The 20744-nt window shown below is 42.9% G+C and overlaps 1 protein-coding gene across 1 annotated transcript; it reads right to left on the minus strand.

Annotated features, from left to right (window-relative positions):
* Positions 1-5031: 5031 nt before the first annotated feature.
* On the minus strand, positions 5032-20670 carry actn2b (actinin, alpha 2b). Its single transcript, XM_030107237.1, has 21 exons — positions 20370-20670; positions 15987-16101; positions 15788-15907; positions 15541-15627; positions 15002-15089; positions 14667-14745; positions 12390-12471; positions 12182-12267; positions 11875-11967; positions 11428-11658; positions 11044-11191; positions 10692-10842; positions 9524-9632; positions 8802-8942; positions 8508-8690; positions 7154-7288; positions 6820-6999; positions 6507-6653; positions 6271-6336; positions 5809-5967; positions 5032-5723 (listed from the first exon to the last, which is right to left on the minus strand). The coding sequence occupies exons 1-21, from the start codon at positions 20496-20498 to the stop codon at positions 5565-5567; spliced, it is 2688 nt and encodes an 895-aa protein (XP_029963097.1). The 5' UTR covers positions 20499-20670; the 3' UTR covers positions 5032-5564.
* Between the last annotated feature and the right edge of the window lie 74 nt (positions 20671-20744).

Raw genomic sequence — 20744 nt, forward strand, 5'->3', positions numbered from 1 at the left:
ATGTTTGTCATTTTGTCAGGTTTTATGATTATTATTTTAAAATCATATTCCACCCTCTTTATGTATAAAATGAATTTGTAAAAAAAAAAAAAAAGTTCTTTTTTTTCTCTGATAGCACCAAATTATTTAGGGGGGCTTAAGAATGTTTTAGGGGGGGCTTCAGCCCCCTGAACTAGGCATAACGATGCACTATGTTGACCTATCCAGGTTGAGAAATGAAGAAAATGTTCTTTCCACCAAGGAACAAGATGTGTGTAGCAAAGTGTTCCACATGATCAAGGTTGCTGATTAAAGGCTTATCGCACTGAACATATAATATGCTACAGTTGAGAATACCAAAAGTGGACGGACGTACGATCCTTGATCACGCAGAAAAAACAGATCAGGTGTTCCCATTGGGCCTTTCTTCAAGAAGAGATTCATCTTAGAGCTCCGTCACAATCCACCAATAATTACAATCATCATAGTCATTTCATGAAGAATTACATTGAAATTTTAACATAATCCAAAACATAGCCGTTATAAACTCATTTAAATCAAAGGCTTACAAACCATTTACAGTCTGTGGAGGTTTACCCAGGAATAGGCGATCCAGAGAGGAGAAATGTTTAGTCCTAACAACATTGGGATCATCAGCCAAATAGGACAAAGCAGCAGCCTTACAGCAGTCACCGAAGCTCATCCTAAGAACGTGCAGCCAGAGCATCAGGAATGCCAGATGTTTTTCATAAACAAAAATTATACTTATTCCTTAAGTTTGAAAATATTCCAGTTGTGGAAAATAAATAAACTGTGGATTAATCCCAAATAGAGTCATTGATTAATCTCACATACATGTTGTTTAACTGTGGGAGGCTTCCCTGAAGAAAACATGAAGAAAGTGTTAATCACTTCCAAGTTGTTATGTAATGACTATTCCCTTAGAATTCCCCACATTGCATCTCCCATTATGAGGCTCTTCAGCACTAATGCACGAGGATTGTGAGTCAATGAGGTGTGACAAAAAAACAGAATGACATCTTTGTTAAAGTAACTTTGCATGTGATACACTGTGAAGCCACACTCACCAGCCTGTCGTGCAACAGAATTAGGGTGGATTGAGCTCAATCTACAAAATAATCGTAGGTTAAATACAGTAATTGAGTGTAACTATTACCCTTTTCATGAACCTGTTGGTGTAAAGTCCTGACTCTTTCCTTTTCTTCTTGAAACATCAAGTTCTTTTCTTTATTCACGTGCCGAGATGCAAGCCTCTCTTGGCGGATGACTTTGGACACGTGCAGCTCCTCATGGTCTTTGTCCAGCTCTTTTCTTTCATGGTGCCATGGACCTGAGAGGCTTACACGTTGGTGCTGAATCCCTCCATCAGTGTACTTGTGCAGCCTCTCCTACTCTCAGTTTCTTTCAATCTCTTTGAGGTCCTTTTGTCTCTCCAGCTACAGCGTCTGAGATAGTCTGAACTTTTGACTTCAGCTTCAAAGAGTTCTCCGTTTCCTGATTCTCCATATTTTTGACAGCTTCACTTGACAGTGCGTTTCAAACTTGCAGGGTACATGTTTTCAGTGATGAATGGTGTGTTGAGTTCTTTCTTTTAACAAGAAATCACAATTCAACTTAAGGATGTTTTTAATGCTTTTTCTGAATGCTTCATGCAGCAGTGATGCAGAGTAAGGTTGCCTTTAAGGGAAAATAATGAATGGAGATTCTTCCAATATGGGGTGATGGCGCGGAGCAGCGCGGCATCGTCTCTCCCTCATTCAGTGCTAATTTGCCGGTCTTTCACCACCTGAACCTGCATAAAAATGAATCAAACTGTCTTCACCTTGCAATGCAGAAGTCTACAAACAACATAAAGTTGACCATACCCAGGATATGGCAGAAGACTCAGTTGTGAGGCTAACGCTAACACCGAGCAAGCTACTGCCGCAAAAAGCACGTCATCTGAGTTTTCTTCTAAAGCAGTGATTCAACACATTCCCACCGTTGCTGCTGAGGAAGGCAGGTGCACACAAACTATGATCCAGCAGGTCTTCACCAGCTTTGAATCGCTACTGAAGGATGAAGCTAACAGCATGGTGACATGCATTGATGAGGTCGTGGCAGCTTCCGACTCCCTCACTGCACGTCAGACCGAATACGAGGCCCGTGTCTCCGCCTTGGAGAATGATGTTACTCCGCCGAAGAGGAACCTAACCCTGACGGAGAAAGTACAAATGCCGAGCTGACAGCTAAAGTCACAGATCTGGGGTCGGTTCAATCCAACACAATCGACCGCGCACACAGAAGTATCGGGTCACCTTTGGTAGGTCGCCCTCATCCTGTCATAGTCAAGATCCATCGAAACAGAACAGAACTTAAGTGAAATATCGACTTCCAGATGATCTTCCCTGCTGTGCTGTTATTCTGGGTAAATGGGGTTCTGAAATCATTCAAGGAGCCAGAGAATGCAAAGACATTTATGAAAAGTAACGTGTGAGCTGTGATTTTCCTGTTATCTGCCTTTCATTGTACTGTTGACAGCTGGTGAGTCAAACATTTAACTTCAGTGCCCTGCTCCCCACACTTCACATTAGTTAGCCACTCCCTTTTTGCTCAACTCTGCAGTTATCTGAACACGGGAGTTGGTCACCTTGAGGAAGCCTTTTCATTTTGAAGCTAGGTTAAGTAATGACCTTGACACCTCCTAGTTTTGTTGGGGTCCAGCTTATTTTCTTTCTCCAAGAGTTACAGACATGGGTATTCTTGTCTTCTCCTTGTTTTGTGTTTCTGTTAGTCTTGTTCAGACGGTGTTGATTCCAGAGGTTTTTCCTTCCGCCTTCGCTTCCCCTGCCCGAGAGTCATATCCATAGCCTCACACTGCCCTCCTTTTCCCCCTGTTTTTATACTTTAACGTTTATATCATTTGATTCACCTTACTTTCAGAGATTTTACCCACCTCTCAGCAAGGCACAAGTTATTTTTCACCTAATGACTTTATTTTGCCTCGAGAGGTTTATGGAGATCACTGTCTTGCTACCTATTCTTTCATTCTTTCATTGTTCTTGCCTTGATTCACGTCATCCCATTGTGAGCTCCTCAGTGGTATTTTAATGCTACCTTACTTACTGATGAGTCACTTTGTGATTTAATCAAAATAAAAAAGGGGTCAGTCACTGACCCAGGAATACTCTGAGCTTTATTAGAAGTAGTGCCACGCTGTATGCCTCTTATTTAAGAAAAGTCTGCTATTCCCAAACTCTCAACAATGGATAACTTATTACAACAAAATTTTGATGATCAGGTTGCATTACAGTGCAACTGGGTGAAAATAAGAGATATTCCTGACCTTGACCCCAAGTTCAACTGGGATAGAGTCAGGGATACAGTTAAAAAAATCATCCAGAAACCCTGACCATCCATCTCAATTTCATACATACAACATAAACTTTACAGTATGAAAATAAAAGATCATCCAAACTTTTCAATATCAGGCGCTGGGGCTGCCTTTTTCCACATGATTTTAGAATTCCCAGGGGTTACACATTTTTGGAAAATGTTGCAGAGTGAACTGTCATTGTGAATCCTGTCCCCTTCTGTTTTTATTTAAGATTATGTCTCTCAACTGAAACTTACAAAATCCCCAAAGCACGTGTTTCTGGCTGGCCTAACTACAGCTGAAAAGATGATCACAACAAGGTGGAAACCATCCCAGGTGCCAGATACTGAACATATTTTAATTAGATTTTTGTTTTCATCTTATTATTTGGAGTCCATTTGTGTGCTGGTGTGTGCCTGCATGGTATGCACAAGTCTGTATACAGCAATTACTTTATTTATGTGGCGTTGAAAGATGATGATTGTTCCCTTTCAAATCTCAATAGACACTTGATCAAAAAAAAAGAATGGAGATAAAAGAATACGCCGAGGGCAAATGACAGCTTTCTGGCAAAAGACAAAGGACAGCTGAAACACTGAGTCATTGAGAAGTCCTCAGACTAGGTGTGTCAGTGACTCCAGTAATTAAATAAATAAAAGGATATGCACTCAGCCATTCACATAGGTAGTGATCGGTCGCAACAGTGATCAGTCACTCTACATAACAATGAGGCCGTGTATTTTCATACGCATGTCCATGCACACCTCCAAATACACAGAGCATATAGTGAGACCATAGCATAGAAAAACATGGAGGCTCTGGTTTTATCTAACTTTCAACTTTTTTCAAATAGCTTGATATTCATTTTCATTTCCAACTTTTATATAAATGTCAGTAAAAAAGTAACAGACTTGCACAAAAGATTTTTCTAGGGTCTACAACAGTGTTTATCACCCATGTAAAACTTAGAGCTATTTCAGGAGGCAACAAGTAATACAAATGGCTTGAATATACCTGGAGCCAGCTGGACTTGGCTCTGCTGCAACCCTATAGGAAGAAAATGCGAGACGATGGATGGATGGATGGCTTTTAAGCTACCTGAGGATATGAAAAGGAAGCAACATTTTTGTACTTGTGAACCACAGGAGGAGGCCACAAATTCTTTTAAGTGTTATGTTTCAGAAAGTGAGACACAAAACAGTCAAATAATGACTTATTTCCATGATGTGTTGATCTGGAACATGGTTCATGCTTTGGTGTAATCACATGAAAGGCAGTCAGCGAATCATCAGTTGCGATGTGTGAAGCAGCTGTAACAAGAAAGGTCAACATGGCACCCAGTGCAAATGAAGATGTAGACAGACACTTCTACTACCACAAAATTTTATTGTGTATTGATCCACATTTCAACAAATGAACCCTTTGAGGTTTTGCGTCACGTTTGATCTTACTCACTCTCATCCTTTGTGCATTTATTTTTGGGTTTATTTTTAGAATTTCTAAATGTTACATTTGTTGCTAAAGGGGAAGCTGTTCCACCTTACAAGGCTCATTAATACTAAAGGGTGCCTTTTGGGTTTTGTGCATTTCAGCTCTGAACACTTGTAAACATTTATTTTTGCTGGTATAGAGTTTTCCCAATTTTCCTCTGTTCGTGCTGCATATTTGTTTTGGGGTTTTTTTGTCAGCACACAGTTTACTGGTAAAGGTAGGTCTGAAGCAAATTGTTTCCAAACTGACTAATTTCAGCCCATCTTTTTCCTCAAACAAAGGCACAACCAGGAAGCAAAGCAATGCATGACAAAGCAGGACTATTCCCTTAAATAGCTTGAGCTATGAGGAAAATGATCTAATTGCATGTGATCTGTATTTTGGGTTGGGAAACGTTTCTTATACTTTTACTTTAACCACAAGTGTTTGCTTCGTGCGCAAATGTAATACCGCCAATTTCATGACTGTAAAGAACATTGTTTTCATAAAATGTAATCATAACAAATGGTATTTGCCTTCTGGGCATCGGCAAAATGGGACAGGGAGGAGCACCAGGAGCACCAGAAATACTCGGCATGACTGCAGACAAACTGTGTCAAATCAATTCCCCTTGCATTTATAGATTCGTTTATTTAAATTTTGGAGATGAGGGCGGGTCGGGGAGTTGTGGTGGTGACGGCGGTGGGGTCAGCAGATAACACCTCTGTTTTCAAACAGGTTAAAGGTCACTCTCTCCATAGAGGGCGGTGGAGAAGGCGGTGTAGTCGAGTGCGCCGGGCGGAGCCCCGGGGCCTGCGTAAGGTGGCATCCTCTTGATGCAATACTCTGCTTGTTCAGGGGGAAGCTCCCTCCTCAGCTCTTCAACAAGTATGTATGGCTGTAGAGGTGGAAGGGAGATGATTTCAGGTTCAACTTGCCAGGTGAAAACAACAGTAATTGATAGAACAAGTACACACACAGACCTTATCGGCTGCCAGGATCCGGAAGGACGCCACAACCTGCTCAGCAGTGTCTGTATCAGCCGTCTCTCTGGTCATGAAGTCAACAAAGGATTGGAAGGAAACGCGCCCAGTAGCACTGGGGTCCACCAGCAACATTATACGGGCAAACTCCACCTCTCCCTATTGAAGGAACCAAAGGACATCAGAGGTGGGCCAGTTATTATGGCAGAGGGACCACTGGAAAACAATAACTAATGTGGAGGGCAAAACTATAAGGACACCTTTAATCTGTCTAAAATCAATGCATACCTTCACAAAAAGAGGTTATATGGTTTTAGCTACTGTATGCCTTCTTCAGCAGTCAAATGAGGATTGTTTGCTCAATGAACCAAAAAAAAAAAAAAACTACATGAAGACTTTTCCTCTGGGATTAATAAAGTAATAAAGTATGTCTATTTTGTTGTGTTCTATTGTATATCATACCAAGTCATAGCCCATTGAGATGAGGCAGGCTCTGAAGTCATCTGTTTCCATTGCTCCGTTCTTCTTCTACAACCACAGGTCAAATTTCATTGGAAACAGGAAACAAACAAAAAAAGTCAAGTCAAAGAAGAGGGTCGATGGACAAACACTTTAGCGATTTTGCTTATAAGAACACTGTAACTGTTGAACAACACAACAGACGTTCAAATGGAGAGAAAACGATGCCGGTGCTGTACCCTGTCGAAGTGGTTGAAAGAAGATCTGAACTCGCTCATCTGCTGCTGACTGATGCCCTTGGCGTCTCGGGTCAGGATCTGGGTCTCGATCTCATTGATGGTTCGGGCGATGGTCGTGAGGAGCAGTTCCCACCCGACACGGATGTGCTGTTGATGTGGTTGACGAAGGAAACATGGTCAAAAAAACTGTGATAACTGTCCACGTTAAGCGTGAACAAACATTGAATATCTACAGAAAATAGATTTACTCCAGCATTAATGAATTTCAGCATGCAAAAAAAAAAAAAAAAAAAAAAAATACTGAGGGTTCTACCTCCATAGTATAGTTGGTGTGTTTGTTATCAAACACAAGGGACTCTTGGATGAGCTGGTGGTCTCCTTCCAATTTGTCGATGTTGGGCTTGTAAGCAACAATAACATGCTCACATTGCTTCAGCTGGGTCATCTGGTCCTCCAAAGTTCCACCTATTTCCAGTGAGCAGCGTCCAATTTCCTGTACGGATAAAAATCTGGTTATAAATGTGCATATATTACGACAGCCTTCGTTAATGCGCTTCCCTAATTAAAAACTACATTTTGAAGACCTTCTATCTATATGGTTTTGTTTGCTTGAACATCAAACTGCAAACAACTTCTGGATAACAAACCTCCATTCTGGTCTGAATCCATGGTCCAATAAGATTAGCCTGGGCAGCAAACTGTCGTCTCAGTCTTTCGTGGGTGTGCTGACGTGCCATCTCCTCCTGCAGGGAGCCGTCTCTCTGAGGAACCAGCTGCTTCACCTAGAAAATGCACAAAAGCACAAAGTCAATCATGGTGTTTTTGGCAAGAATCTTTGGAAAAAGTCACTTAGCTGGTATATTTGGAACAAAAACTCTGAATGAATGGGGCAATTTTTTTTGTGACTGATACATGGTCAACCAACACCGGGATCGCTCCCCGTCTTATGAATGCCGACAGTAAGGCAACATTTGTGGTAAAACCCATTTTTGCTCCAAAAGTGTGGGGCTCCAGGTATGGAGAGATCAAGTTACTCGAGTTACTCTCAGCAAAAATATGCAAAGAAACAGTTTCAGTCTAAATCCAATACAAACTCCAAGTAATTTTAGGTAAGGAGTAGAAAACAAATCAATGCTTTTACCACATGGTACTTCAGAAAAGGTTAAATGAAGCATGCTTAAAATGTCCCACTTGCCATTTTTTTAGGTTTATAGTTTATATTTTCATCACCTTCAAACAGATACTCATCTAATATCAGTTTGACTTTCAAAATAATGTGGTTTGGGTGTGTTTCTGGTGTGTTCTCCATCAGCGATTCCAAACCAGAGGGCCTGACCTCCTCAGGGGGGCGCTCAAGATTCACAGGCCCTTCTGATTTTTAGGGATATAATAATTTTTTATGTTTTAATTTTCAATGAGTCATTATTTACTTCATTTACGTCACAAAACTACTAAGTTACATTAAAAATATAATATTTTCTTTAAAAAATTGAAAATTAAATATAAATGTTTTTCATTGTTGCGAGGATATGTTGTGTTGAGCACAAGCGTAAGATCACAAAGTAAACAGCAGGAGAAGAAATGGCAAAAAATAAAAGTGTCACGCTAAAGAAGAAGATAAATCTATAAAAAAAGAAACCGAATGCTGAGATAGTGAGATAGAATCTGGCTTCTTAGAAGCAATGGACAGTATTTGAGCTGAGCACATCTTTTGGGAAAAACTGGCAAACAAAAGTTTGATAATGTGAAGTTATTAAGCGCAAAGAGTTTATCTTCAGAAAAAAGGAACTCATTGTCACAAAATATAACAAAGAAACCGTGCAGTTTGTTTATGAGGTTCTTTTAACTTTTTTGTGACTTTGCAAGAAAAAATTAGTTCCCTCTAGAGAGAGGTGAAACCACACAGTTCTAGATGATTTTCTTTTCTTTTTGTCACAGTCCAGCTCTGCTCATCAGTACATTGTACCAGCAGATTTACTTTGATAATAAATCTGTGAATACCTTTTCCCACTTGTTGAGGAGCTCCTCGATTGTGATGGTGCTGTAAGGGTTGATAATGCTGGCCTTGATCCCGTAGCTCTGGGAAATTTTCAGCACCTCGTTGTTGATTCCCATGATGGCCTGTCGCTCTGCGTCGGCCTCTGGCAGGGTGGCTTTGAACTGTTCATGAGCTGCAAGCAGACTCTGGGGACACAATTAAGACATAATACGATCTTCAAGTAATGATCAATTAAATCTGTCATTCTTATTTAACTGTAATTAAGAGAAATGTCAGGTAAAAACCAATTTACTCACCTGGACTTCTTCTATGGTATGCACAATAAACATGTCCTGTAGATCCTCCATGGCCCCCTCCATCCAGTTGTTGAAAGGAGCTGACCTCTTGGCAAACTCCAGGAACAGCTGATCAATGGTTTCCAGCAACTTATCTGTACGCTGGGATGATAAACACACATTGAAAATGTCTGAAAATTCGTCCAGAGGTCGGCACTGGCTTGTAGCCTGGTTGTTCCAGACAGTGCTTTCCGTTAGCAGAGTACGGTGGAGCAGTGGAAGATGTACAGAAACAAGCCCCTGTCCCTGTCAGTCAGGTTTAATCCTTGGCCCTCGTCCCTGGCACACACACATTTACAGGTCTGGAGCGGCCAGCGTGGATCAGAGGAAGTGGCCCATGGGCTTCGAGCCAGTCACTTCCTGTACGGGACTTCGGCCTCCCCTACTCTCGTCACCCTTTCTATTTTACACTTCTATGCTGGGTCAGTAACTTTAGAGGAGATTCAGTTCTCTCTCCTCATCAGTCAGTTGTCTTCTCACTGTTAAGCTCATTGTTGACATTTCACCATGCTCGAGTTAACATTTTGATTAAGATGTTTTTGTATGTTTATTGCAGCTTCTGAACATTGCGGACCAAATACTCAGCTTCAAAAAACATGTCAAATGAATACACCGAAAATGAATTGAAAAAACTCTTTAACATCAAGGCTATATTTGCAGATGAACCGTGATCAAGTCGTTACCTCCAGTGCCTCCCTCCTCTTCTGAGTCAAAGTTCCCAGCTTATCCCACAAGTCGCAGATGCTCTGGCAGCGTTTGTTCACACTGGCAACGTCGTGATAGTCCAGCTCACTAGAAAAAGCACACAACACTGTTTCACTGCGATGGGAAGAGAGATGTACTGGCATCTGTTTCCCTCGGCCAGGGGACCACTTCCCAGTTTCTCATTCACTGAAAGAAGTAATCAAGCTTCTTAAAATATGATTAATCACTTTTGAACTACTTCCTATTAAAAACTGCCCCCTTCTGGACAGGTGTGGACGTCTGCCTGGGGGGGGGAGTGGCTTGGATCTGGGCTTTGGGTTGGCAGGCAATTGGGCCCTGTGGGCCTCTCTGGCCTGCTTCTGGTCTTCTCAGGGGTCAGAGGTCATATATGCATGATCACTGTCACATTTGCATGATCACGCTGATCCTTAATCACTCTTCATATTCTGCATGCGGACTCGGTTACCTTGTTTTCTTGTGGCGGGTTAGACCCATGGTGATCTGTAGTAGGCCTCTCCTGATGCTCTGGTGTAATTTCATACCTGAATCCTCAGTTTGCACGCCCCAGTTCACTACCAGCTATATTCTCCAACAAGAGTCTGTAGGATGCCCTCTGTCATATCTTTATGCAGGTGCAGTAAGCCGCTTTAACTTTTGTTGGAGGAAAGCAATTTACAGTTAAGCCTCACTACGCAATGAGAAGTCACTGACTACAAAGAAAATCAGCAGGGTCAAAAAAAAAAAAAAAGTGTATTTTGAGGGATTAAAAAGAGGTCCACAATCATTAAAACTCCTTATACCTCAAAAACCCTCAAGCAGCCACTTCGCTGGTCTGTTAAATCATCACACTCTCCTCTCAAAGTGATGATAAATATGATGCAGGAAACACTCTGTGGCAAATCCCACAGCCACATAAAGCTGCTGATTATAAACCTATAACTTTAACCTTTTTATCACATCCATTTTCTGTGTTGTTTATCTTCAACTTTCTTCTAATTCTGTGTAAAATGTGAAGGAAGGAGGCCACTCAGTGCATTATCTAGAGCTGAAATGCTGCACAAAGGGAAAACACAACTGTTGACTTCGCTCTTCTTTCCTGAGTCTAGATGACTACTTGATTGCAAGTGTCTGATTGGGAGTGCATACTTCAGTTCCTGTGCGATGGCAGCAATCTGCTCCACTCTATCCTGGTGGGCTGCCAAGTCGCTCTCGAAGGCCTCGTGTTTCCGAAGCAGTGCTCGGATTTCTGTCAGAGTGGCTGTTTCATAGTCCTTCTGAGACAGGAGCAGTTCTTTACCTGAAGATCGCAAAAGAGAAAAGACAAATTAGGTAAAATTGGTAAGAGTTACCGGCGTCATTTGGTAGTTGCACAAGCAGAAATTAGCCCACTGCTTGAAAACCCTTAATTAAATTATAAGAGCCTTAAAATAACTGAAAGTCAGGAATAAAAAGTATTAAATATGTTGATTTTTACACAAAACACATCACGACCACTGACCACTGGCCCAGTTCTCATGATTGGTGGCTTTTTGGCGGAACTTCTCAGCCAGGTGATCCAGCCTCTCCAGCCTCCGGATCTCCGTGAGGAGCCACTCCTCGTAGCCTTTCTCTGCCTGCTCAAGGCCCTGCCACGCACTGGCTATATCCTACCAGCACAACCAAAGCAAAGCAAAAACCACTGAAGGAATGGACTTTCAGAAAAGCTTCTTTCAACTGATTCATTTCAAAGACAGCAGGAGCTGCTGTTGCATAATAAAAAGTGACGCAAAGCAAACTTCAAGGTTGACTGATTGCATATTCCGTAAAGTGTGACAATCATCAAAGCTTTGAACAATTTGCACGATAAATTGAACCAGAGAGATAATTCATAGGTGCGACTTACAGATACCATCTTCCCCTCAGAGGGCATGAAAGCAGGGCGATTACTGATGCGCAGCTTGGTCTGCAGGGTGTTGAAGTTAATCTCCAGCTGGCACTTCTCCTGCACCTTGGGGGGCTTGTGCTGGCGTCTGTAGTCCCTGAAGTCCTCCAGCTTCCGCTGCATCTCCGACATGGTCTTCTCCGGGGTGCGGTTTTCCAGCCATGGAGTGGTGCGGCGGATCCACTCCAGCAGCTGGGAAACACGGGGAAAACTCAGGGATAAGGGGAGGTAGTCCATGATGAATAATAGATTTTTAAGCAGATGGGTCCAGCTGGTCACAGCAAGGAGTTATGGAAGTGGGTAATTAAGATATTAGCTGAAATTAGACTACTTTCTTATACTTCAATGCATGACATTTAATGTTAAAAAAAAACTCCTGGGTTGTCATATTTACTATATAATTGTTACCTCGCTGGCCAGTCGTTCATACTCCTCCATCAGTTTCTCGTTCTCTTGGTTTACACCGAGCACCTTACAGATCCTATTGGCAGCCGTCTCCGCCTGGGACCGCAAGACATTGAAATTAAATCAGATAAGGAAAACATGCTTCTATTGATCCCTTTGAACACGTCCAGTGAAATTATCTTCACTTTTTAATCACAGACACATCGATCGATCAGCATGCAATGATCTGCACAAGACAGAAAATATCTGGACTGAAAACAGACGCGGAATTTCTGGGAAAGTCTCAGGTGAGAGTGTCCGTCTCTGGTACCTGCTCGGCCCCAGCAAAAGCGTGATAGAAGCAGGACACGTAGGTCATGATGGCTCTCTCGTCAGGCTTGGGGGTGTTAATGATATCTGGAATATTGAGAAGGAGAGAAAATCTAAATCAACCTCCAACAGTAAACAGAAAAAAAAATTGCAAAGAAAACATGAAAACTCATATTAGGAGTTACTTTGACTCCATGAAACATTATTACCTTCTGCGTCCAGCATTTTGGGAATGTCCAGGTGTTTCTCGGCTATGTCAAAAGCCAGGTTCAGGTTCCCCAGAGGATCATCCTAAATAAAGACACACAATTCTACATCACTGGACGCCAATGCTGGATTTAAAATGCCACTGTGCTGATCTCCATGCCACGGAGGACACATCGCCCTCCTCTGCTCTCATAGTCTACATGCACATTTAATATCTCTCTAATATCGATTACATCCATCTCCTTCAACAAGACATAAAACTGATGTTTTCACAGAACACATGAGGTGAAGTCTAATAAAAAAGAGAAAAGAAGGTGCTTTAAAATGGATTCATATTCCCAAATTTGTCATAAATAAAGCTTGATGTCATTAAATTTCATTCTAAATTGAGATGAGAAAAATAAAAAATAAAATGACAAGCAAATTCATACAGCTGTCAGATAATTATTTTATGATGTGTTATTTATGATGTTTTCAATCATTAATTAAAATAAAAAGTGACTTATGAGTCAGATGAACATCAATCAGTGCAATCCTGTGGCGTTTTAAATACGAGTTTATTTTGCGTGGCAGTAACTGACAGACTGAAGCAAGTGTTTGGAGGCGAGTGGTGCACCGAGACGACAGCTGACGGCGAGCCCCGCCCCGCCGCTGATGGGGTAGTCAGTGAGAGTGCAGTGGGGTAAAGGGATCATGCCATCATGCCGATACTATTGTCCCTGTCTGAGTTCTGCCGTGGGCTAATGCTGCAGGATGGAGGATGGCACACTACATGACAGGGCCAGCTGCTCGCAGACCCGGCGCAGGACTGACTGATGGATGGAGTGATGGACGGCAAACTGATGCAATGGATGAGGGGTGGAGAGAAGGATTTCCCAGGTTTGTTCTGTGTGCGTGTGCGAGTGTGTGCCTCAGTCGGGCTGCCTCAGCCGGCTCAGTCTGTGTAACACTGCAGGCTTAACGAAACCGCTCACCTGGAGCCGGGCTCAGCAGCTGCCTGGTGCAACTGTCTCCTGGAAGCAGGAGCAGAACTGATAAGTCCAGGTGCGACTGAGTGTGTGAATACAGAGGTCAAAGAGGGAAGATGTTGAGTGGAAAGTCGTAGGAAGATGTTGCGTTACACTGTACAGTATATTGCTGGTGTGAGCCACCCCCTCTGCCTTGAATAACCTTCCCTAACCCTGAAAACTGACACAGTCCTGGAAGCCATGCTTAAAATTTGACAGAGAAGTATCGCAGTCATCTTTTCATGGGCATCTTCCCGACTTTGATGAGGACAGCCTCTAAAGTGAGGAACACGACGTGATGGCCTGGACAATAGCAGAGGTGAAGATAAGCCCGAGCTCTGTGGGGACTAGGCTCATGTTTCCGTGACTATTCAGGGTCAACTGGGAGTCAGGCCACTGAGTTGTGCGCTGAAAAGCTCGAGTGTCCGTTCCCAAAACAAATGTCCCTCTTCATATGGTGTTCTCCTGCTGTGCATTCACACAATCAGCTCACATCTGAACTGTGTCAGGTAAATGTTCTGACTTCAGGTGAACTGTGCATGAAGACTTTCAAGTATGTTTACTGTACTTCTTAAAAGATTTATCCTGTTTTTGAGTCTTAATGAATAAAAATTGTGCCTTAAATATCTCTGTGTCAACCCTGGCCTTTGCTAATTTCTCAGACAGCGCCTCCCTCCAGGAGGAAAAGGTGAGATACTGGAGGGCTGCCAGCAAAGGACCTCTTGCTCTGCAACTCACTGAGGCCCCCACGTGGTGATTAACAGGCACTGACTGAAGGTGTCTATTACAGCAGAACATTTAAATGATAAATCGATTCTTGAGCTAAAACATTTGAATAAGAATACAGAGAGTGTGCTCTGCATTTTTTAAGTTACTGATGCACAATAGAAGTCACGTAATTGCAAGAGAAAAATCCCAAATGATATTTAAAATTAAATAAATGCAATGGGGCGGATGAAGAAACAAAAACACACTTAAAACAATTGCATTTTTCATTCTGTTGAAAAGTCATTATTTTGTAAATGATCCAAAAATGCCATAAAAACGACACCTTGTCTAGATAAAACTAAAATAGAGTCAATCAGGTAACCTCTGGTGCGCTGCCAGTGAGGTATTAGCAGAGAGGAAGAAAACCCTTCATGATCAAAAGTCACCCACACTGTCATTTGTGTCATTTCTACAGTGACAAAAGGGTTAATTTGGTGGGAACCGGTGTGTTAGTGTGAGAGGCTGAAACACAGCACCCTGGTTATGGGTGAAACCACACGACACCTTGTTGAGCTTAGAGTAGTCGAGGAGGTCAGGTCTGTGTCTATGAATCAGGGCGCAGAAGGCCAGGCCGTCCTTCCAGCTTCACCAATAAGCAGAGAGAACCAACACGTCAGTTCCACTTCCAGCATCAACCTCTCGCAGCGCAGCAGCACCCGCCGGCGGCATTTCACTGGCCCCCCACTCTCCCACCAGCATCCATCACTCACACTCCTCACAGTCACAAAACTCCACATCAGAGTAATAAATAGCTAAATTACTGCGATATCTACACATGCAAGCGATCCGTTTTATAGATCACCATTACAAATACTCGGTGTTTAGAGGATAACACTCACCTGACATGGAAGTTTTGAACATTAACATTCCTGTAGGGGGCAGTTTTTCTTTGGCACCACAGAAGAAGACCTTCCTTGGCCGATGTTTCTGAGTGCAAATCACAAAAGTGTAAGTATAATAATACCTAAATATTAAAACAAGTTTTAGATATGCATATAGTTGTCTTTTTTTTCCAATTCAAAACATGGAATTATATTTTTTCTATATTTATTATATCGTCTGGCCTGAGGGTCTGATTTTACATGGTCTGCAACATTTATTCTAAAGTGTTATCGGCACTAACAACATTTAAAAAAAAAGTGCAGCATCCAATCACTAATCGCGTAGTTATACATGATGTGCTGTGGGGATTGAGCCAGTATATGGAATATTTCATGAAAATGTTCCTTTATCTGAGCAATATAACATAATGAGACACTGAGACAAAACATACAAGTTTTTCAACAAGTTATTGGAGCAACCACACAGAATAAATGAAGGAAAAGGAAGTATGGACACTTCCAACCCAAACAGACAACAGTTTTTGAGATTATTTTACCTTCCACAGAAATGTCTTGAATGGCAAAGCGGAGGATGATAGTCCAGATCATTCCGAGAGTCATCTTCACATTTCCGTCCACAATCTCTGAAGCACAAACACCAGGATACAGTACACACTTTATGAAAACGGATACAATCTGTGCAGGAATGATTCTGCACATGAAAAATGTATTTGCAAAATACCACTTAATCCTACACCCTGCACCTTTAATATCTGTTTGAACCACAGGAAGTGGCTCACGTACCTTCAGCTCCAATGGAGACCAGTTTCACTCCTTTACTTGTGATGAAGTCCAGCGCTTTGTTGACATTTGCGATCTTATGAAAACGCATCTTGCCTCTGTCCGGCTTGGGTAACCTCTCGCCTGAAAGCACGAGAACACCTCACAGGGTCAGACACAAATGAAAATTATGACATGATGTCTAAGCGTCTGTTACACCGACCTGAGATGACTTCCAACAGCAGCATGAGTTTCAGTCCGTTCCTGAAGTCCTCCTCGATGTTTTCGATCTGAGTGCCGGCTTTCCTCAGGTGGGAGTTACACCAGGCTGTGAAGGTCTGGCACACAGGGGATTGGGATTCATTAAAATATCACCAATAATATGCAGAGTGCTCAGAGGATATAAAAGCAGTTTGTTTTTTTTTAAAAATTGTAGCTTATGATTGCCAATCATTTCAACTCATTGTCAGTTTTTTAAGAGGATCATTTCCGATTATTGGTCCATTTAAGGACAAAAAAAAATACTTCCCCTTGTGTGGATTTACACTGTGGCGATGTATATCTTTACAGCTCGTTGCAGCTTAACAAGTTTTCACCACAAGACTCCACCGAATCAGAGTTGACCTCTGCGCCCAGTGCTACATTCTAAGGTCAACCTTCAGTGACCTCTTTGTGTCCAGTTTGAGATTTTCCCTCTATAGTCCTCCAAACTCCGCTCAGCGTGAATATAACCCCCCCCCCATGTGGTTCTGAAATACTGTAAATCAAGTTAAGACAGGATCATTGTCTTTCTCCTATTTTTAAAAACTCTCTCCAAAGCCAGCGGCGGAGTTCGCAGGCGCTCGGCACTGTACGGATGAAAGGCCCGGAGCCGACCGCAGGCCACATTCCAGCCGATATAAGGTGTTAAATTTAGACGGCTCTGCTATGCCTCACGATAAGAGAGCCGGAGGGAAAAAAAAAAAAAAGTCAGATCATCTCAGCGTGTCAACACGGCTGAAACCGTCACGTGGGACGCAGAGCAAGTTTTCCCCTCACGTCACTCTCTGTTGCCACTCGCTGCATGACATGCTGATAATGCTGCAGCTGCGTGGAGATAGCTCTATCGCAGCAAATGTACGCAGTCCTTCCAGGTCACGCTCATTACGGTGCAGAGGAATGAAGACGGACTGGGGGTGGGGGGGTGGGGGTGGGGGTGGGGGGGGGGGGGGGAGCAAACGGACGAGAGTGTTAAAACTTGCTATTTCAAATATGCCATAACTGTTACCTGCTGGCAAATTTACAGGCAACACTTAAAGATGAAAACTGTCATCAGCTTCAAATGAAGTTTCAGGTTTCAGGTAACTAATGAGCCACTCAGCACTCGCCAAAGGTCTACAAGAACACAGATGTACAACGTAAACCGACACTTTCCTCTTTTATCCTTACTGCAACACCAATATTTGAAAATGTCTGACTCTTATTGCGCACTTTAAAATTATAGAGGGATTAAAGTCAATGAAGGTATTTGTGCAGTTTAGAATTACCTGCTATTATTCAAGTATTTCATTGACTTTTTTTTTATTATAAAGTTTTAGGAGGTAAGAAAACACCAATAGATACAATGCTGAATTGCACGATCTCAGTCTGATAAGAATGTTTGAAATGGCGAACAAGGGTCAATGGATTCATGGTAAACACATTTTCAGTAGCAATTTTAGTGATTTCACTGAATGCATTCATGTTTTTAGACTTTAATTAGAATTTGACCACAGTTTTCACGTCAAAAATAGTGACACTCACTATAAACACAAAGTAGTTCATTAGACACGCACTCATTTTTACTCAGCGGATTTTAGTGTTATCGTTGAGAGAGCTACGGGCGACTGAATTTGAATGATCATCAATCCATCAGTCCATCTTCCATATCGCTTTATGACAGTTAACGTAGTTATACTCTGGAGCTGATCCCAGCAGATGATGGATGAAGGCAGGATACACCCCGGACACATCACCAGAGAAAGTGATCCTTCACTGGTCACGCACAGAGGAAACACACACAGGGAGAGCACGCAAACTTGCACGCCATTTGAACTTTCCATGAGGCGACGGTGCAAACTATCTTCAGTTAAATTTGATTGGTCTGATAAAGTACTGTAGAAGCTGTTTTAGACTATAGGAAATGGAGACTACAGACAAAAATGGTTTCATTATCTAAAAAAAGAGCACTTAATATGATGTATTTTTATACCTTATATTCATTCTGTGAATATAAAACGATGACATTTAGTCACTGATCTTCTGCATGTGGCAGCTCAATCACTCATTTGCGCTTTCCCTCTGGGTGTAGGTGCAGAAACGGTCCTGATCGGCTTCAGAGCAGAGGCCTTCACATTCCCCCCTGAGTGGGTCTCCAGGGTGGAAGTGACATTGAGCTGCTGCTCTCCTGGTCCTCCCAGTTTGACTCAGTCACAGACACAAAACCCTGCAGCCCTCTTTCCAGGCCCCCACCCGAGAGCCCGCCCGCCTCCCGCTCCAGCACTACCGCTCAGTGACGAGCAAACCTAAAAATATTTATGAATCACATCCAGCGAGGACCAACCCTGTCACTGAACTCACTGATACATTTCAGCCCCCAATGGAGAGGCGAGAGGATGGAAGAGGATGGAAAATACACGCTACATCAGTCTGAAGCCTGTCAAGAAGGCCAGACCTTGTTAACTTACGCATGCATAAGTACTACCGATCTCAAACACTGTTCACACTTCCACTGAATGAAACACAACCTTCCATCTCCACGTCAGACAAGGAAACTGAAGGCTTCATTAATCTGCTTGATATACCTGTCTGGGTCAGGTAATGGATATAAAAGAGGGCCATATATGCAGCGCCACATTAATATCCACCAGACAAAAGCTTCCACAGCTGTTACTGGGATTTGAAATAAGCCTCCACACCATTGCTCGATGAGGGGAACTTATTCAGAAAAGCTCCCCCCCCCCTCCTCGTTGAGCAAACAAAAGCCTCATGACAACATTAGCGGCCGTTGCGAGTGTCCAGCTGAGACATAAACCGACCACATACCCACAGTGCCAAAGAGCAGCACCAGATTATTGTAACTGTATGCAACATGAGTGACGCTGTGTCGTTGTGGATCACTGAGAGCAGCTGCCGACAGAGCTGAGACACACTCCGGTGAACACTCATCAACTCCAAATTATAATCAGTATAAAGTTAAATGCTGGAAAATGGCTCTGTGTGTGTAGACCTCGCCGGCGTGTGACCAGAGATAGTCAGGTTAGAGGAGGGCATTGAGCTGATGGCTTCCAGTTGAGCAAAGGGCTGCACGTTAAGGCCCAAGCCATCTTTTAAAGCCCTAAAACCAACCGGCTGTGTGGGAGTCGGAGGCTATATCGAGTCGAGCCGGTACGATATTTCTGCGCGGTTTCTATAAACAAAAGAATTCCGCTCCAAGGACACTGGATTAACCCTACTATAATGCCTTTTGGTCCCGGGGTTAAAATTAGCTGTAGCGTCCATTTTAATCCCAAGAGCGTCATCATGTGTTGGAAGCATCTGTTGACAGCTTGCATTCCACACGTATCAGTGGAGAGGCAGTCTGGAAAGCCGCTGGAAGGCACAGCTATTGTTAGATGGTACCCACCGCATCCGTCCGTCAAACCTCCCTGCCTGGACCTGGACTGAGTCGAGTCTGGAGAAACTACCCAGGCCCAGCTCTTATCTTTCATAAGTTTAGATTTAATATAGGCAGACAACATTCTGCTTCCAGGATGTCCAACGCTCCACTGGATGGAGCTCAGGCCCTCATGCCACAACCAAGTTTGACCTCATACAAAATAATCTCAAGGGATCTCCTAAGAGATCACAAAGACGAGCAATCCTGTGGTACAGACAGAAAACAACCATAAAGTTATAAAACCATGAGAACACAGAGATGGATAAGACACTAAAACAGGATGAGGGGCCTTTTAATGCATCACAGGATCCAAACCAGAACAAATACAGAAGCATTCTGAGAAAATTCAAAACAACTAACTAAAAAAAAACTGCTAATGAGATGGAAATTATAATAAAAATGAACAGTTAGGGTCCCACAGTTGATCGTTTGTAGTGTTAGGGGACGGAAATTAACCAAATGTGCAAGAAGAGTGTGAAAGTATAAACCTGAGTGATGGACCGCATTGTGACCATTGCATGCTGATGTGATAAAAATGTGCAGCGTGATCGACTGATCTTTGCGCAAATAAGGAATCTATTACTTGCGCATGGGTGCACAATTACCACCTACTTCACAAAATAACAAGAACGATGCACAAAAGCATCACAGTTATATGCAGAATTAAAGGTTAGGACATAAAGATCTTCATCCTTCACTGTCGGGTATTTTTAATCCACTTGACACGAAAAAGAAATGAATTTCAAAAGAGAAGACTTGTTTTTTAACCTTTCACACCAAATTGAAAGTGTAGGGAGGTTTTTTTTTTTTCTTCATGGAAACGACATTCACCAAGCACAACACCGGTGACGCGTGAACCTTGTGCACCTTTTACGCACGGCTACTTTACGCACAGCGTTCCACATCTAGGTGACTTTTCAAAGGACATACTTTCCTCTGCTGTTGTTCCCAGGCAGGGTCCAGCAGCATGTCCCTGTCCCACTCGTCCTCCTGCATCATGTAGTCGTACTCGTAGCCGTTGTCGTAGTGCACGGTGGTCTCCACCTGGGTCATCATCATCGCGCCGGTGTCTCGAAACTGCGTGTTATCCTTTCGGGTTTGGAGGTGACAACGCGTAAAGCTGAGGACGGGATAGTCGCCTGACTTTCTCTTCTCTCCGAGCTGCTGCTTCTCTTTCTCTTTCTCTCTCACGCTCGCCCTTGTCCTCCCGACCTGACAGACGTCTGGCCCCGGTTACAACAGATGAACAAACGGCGGCGTGATTAGTACTGGACAGTCACGTGACGGCCCAGCGCCTTCCCCCTC

Source organism: Salarias fasciatus, chromosome 13 (assembly GCF_902148845.1).
Source record: "Salarias fasciatus chromosome 13, fSalaFa1.1, whole genome shotgun sequence".
Classification (NCBI taxonomy): Eukaryota; Metazoa; Chordata; class Actinopteri; order Blenniiformes; family Blenniidae; genus Salarias; species Salarias fasciatus.

Bases quoted from the DNA above. Each gene is read 5' to 3' on its own strand.
- actn2b (XM_030107237.1), bottom strand. From the start codon at position 20,498: ATGATGATGACCCAGGTGGAGACCACCGTGCACTACGACAACGGCTAC. The intron at 16,102-20,369 runs GTATGTCCTTTG...CCTGTGTGCCAG, and splicing joins GGGAACAACAGCAGAGGAAA to ACCTTCACAGCCTGGTGTAA. The intron at 5,968-6,270 runs GTATGATATACA...TTCCTTCAATAG, and splicing joins TCTCAATGGGCTATGACTTG to GGAGAGGTGGAGTTTGCCCG.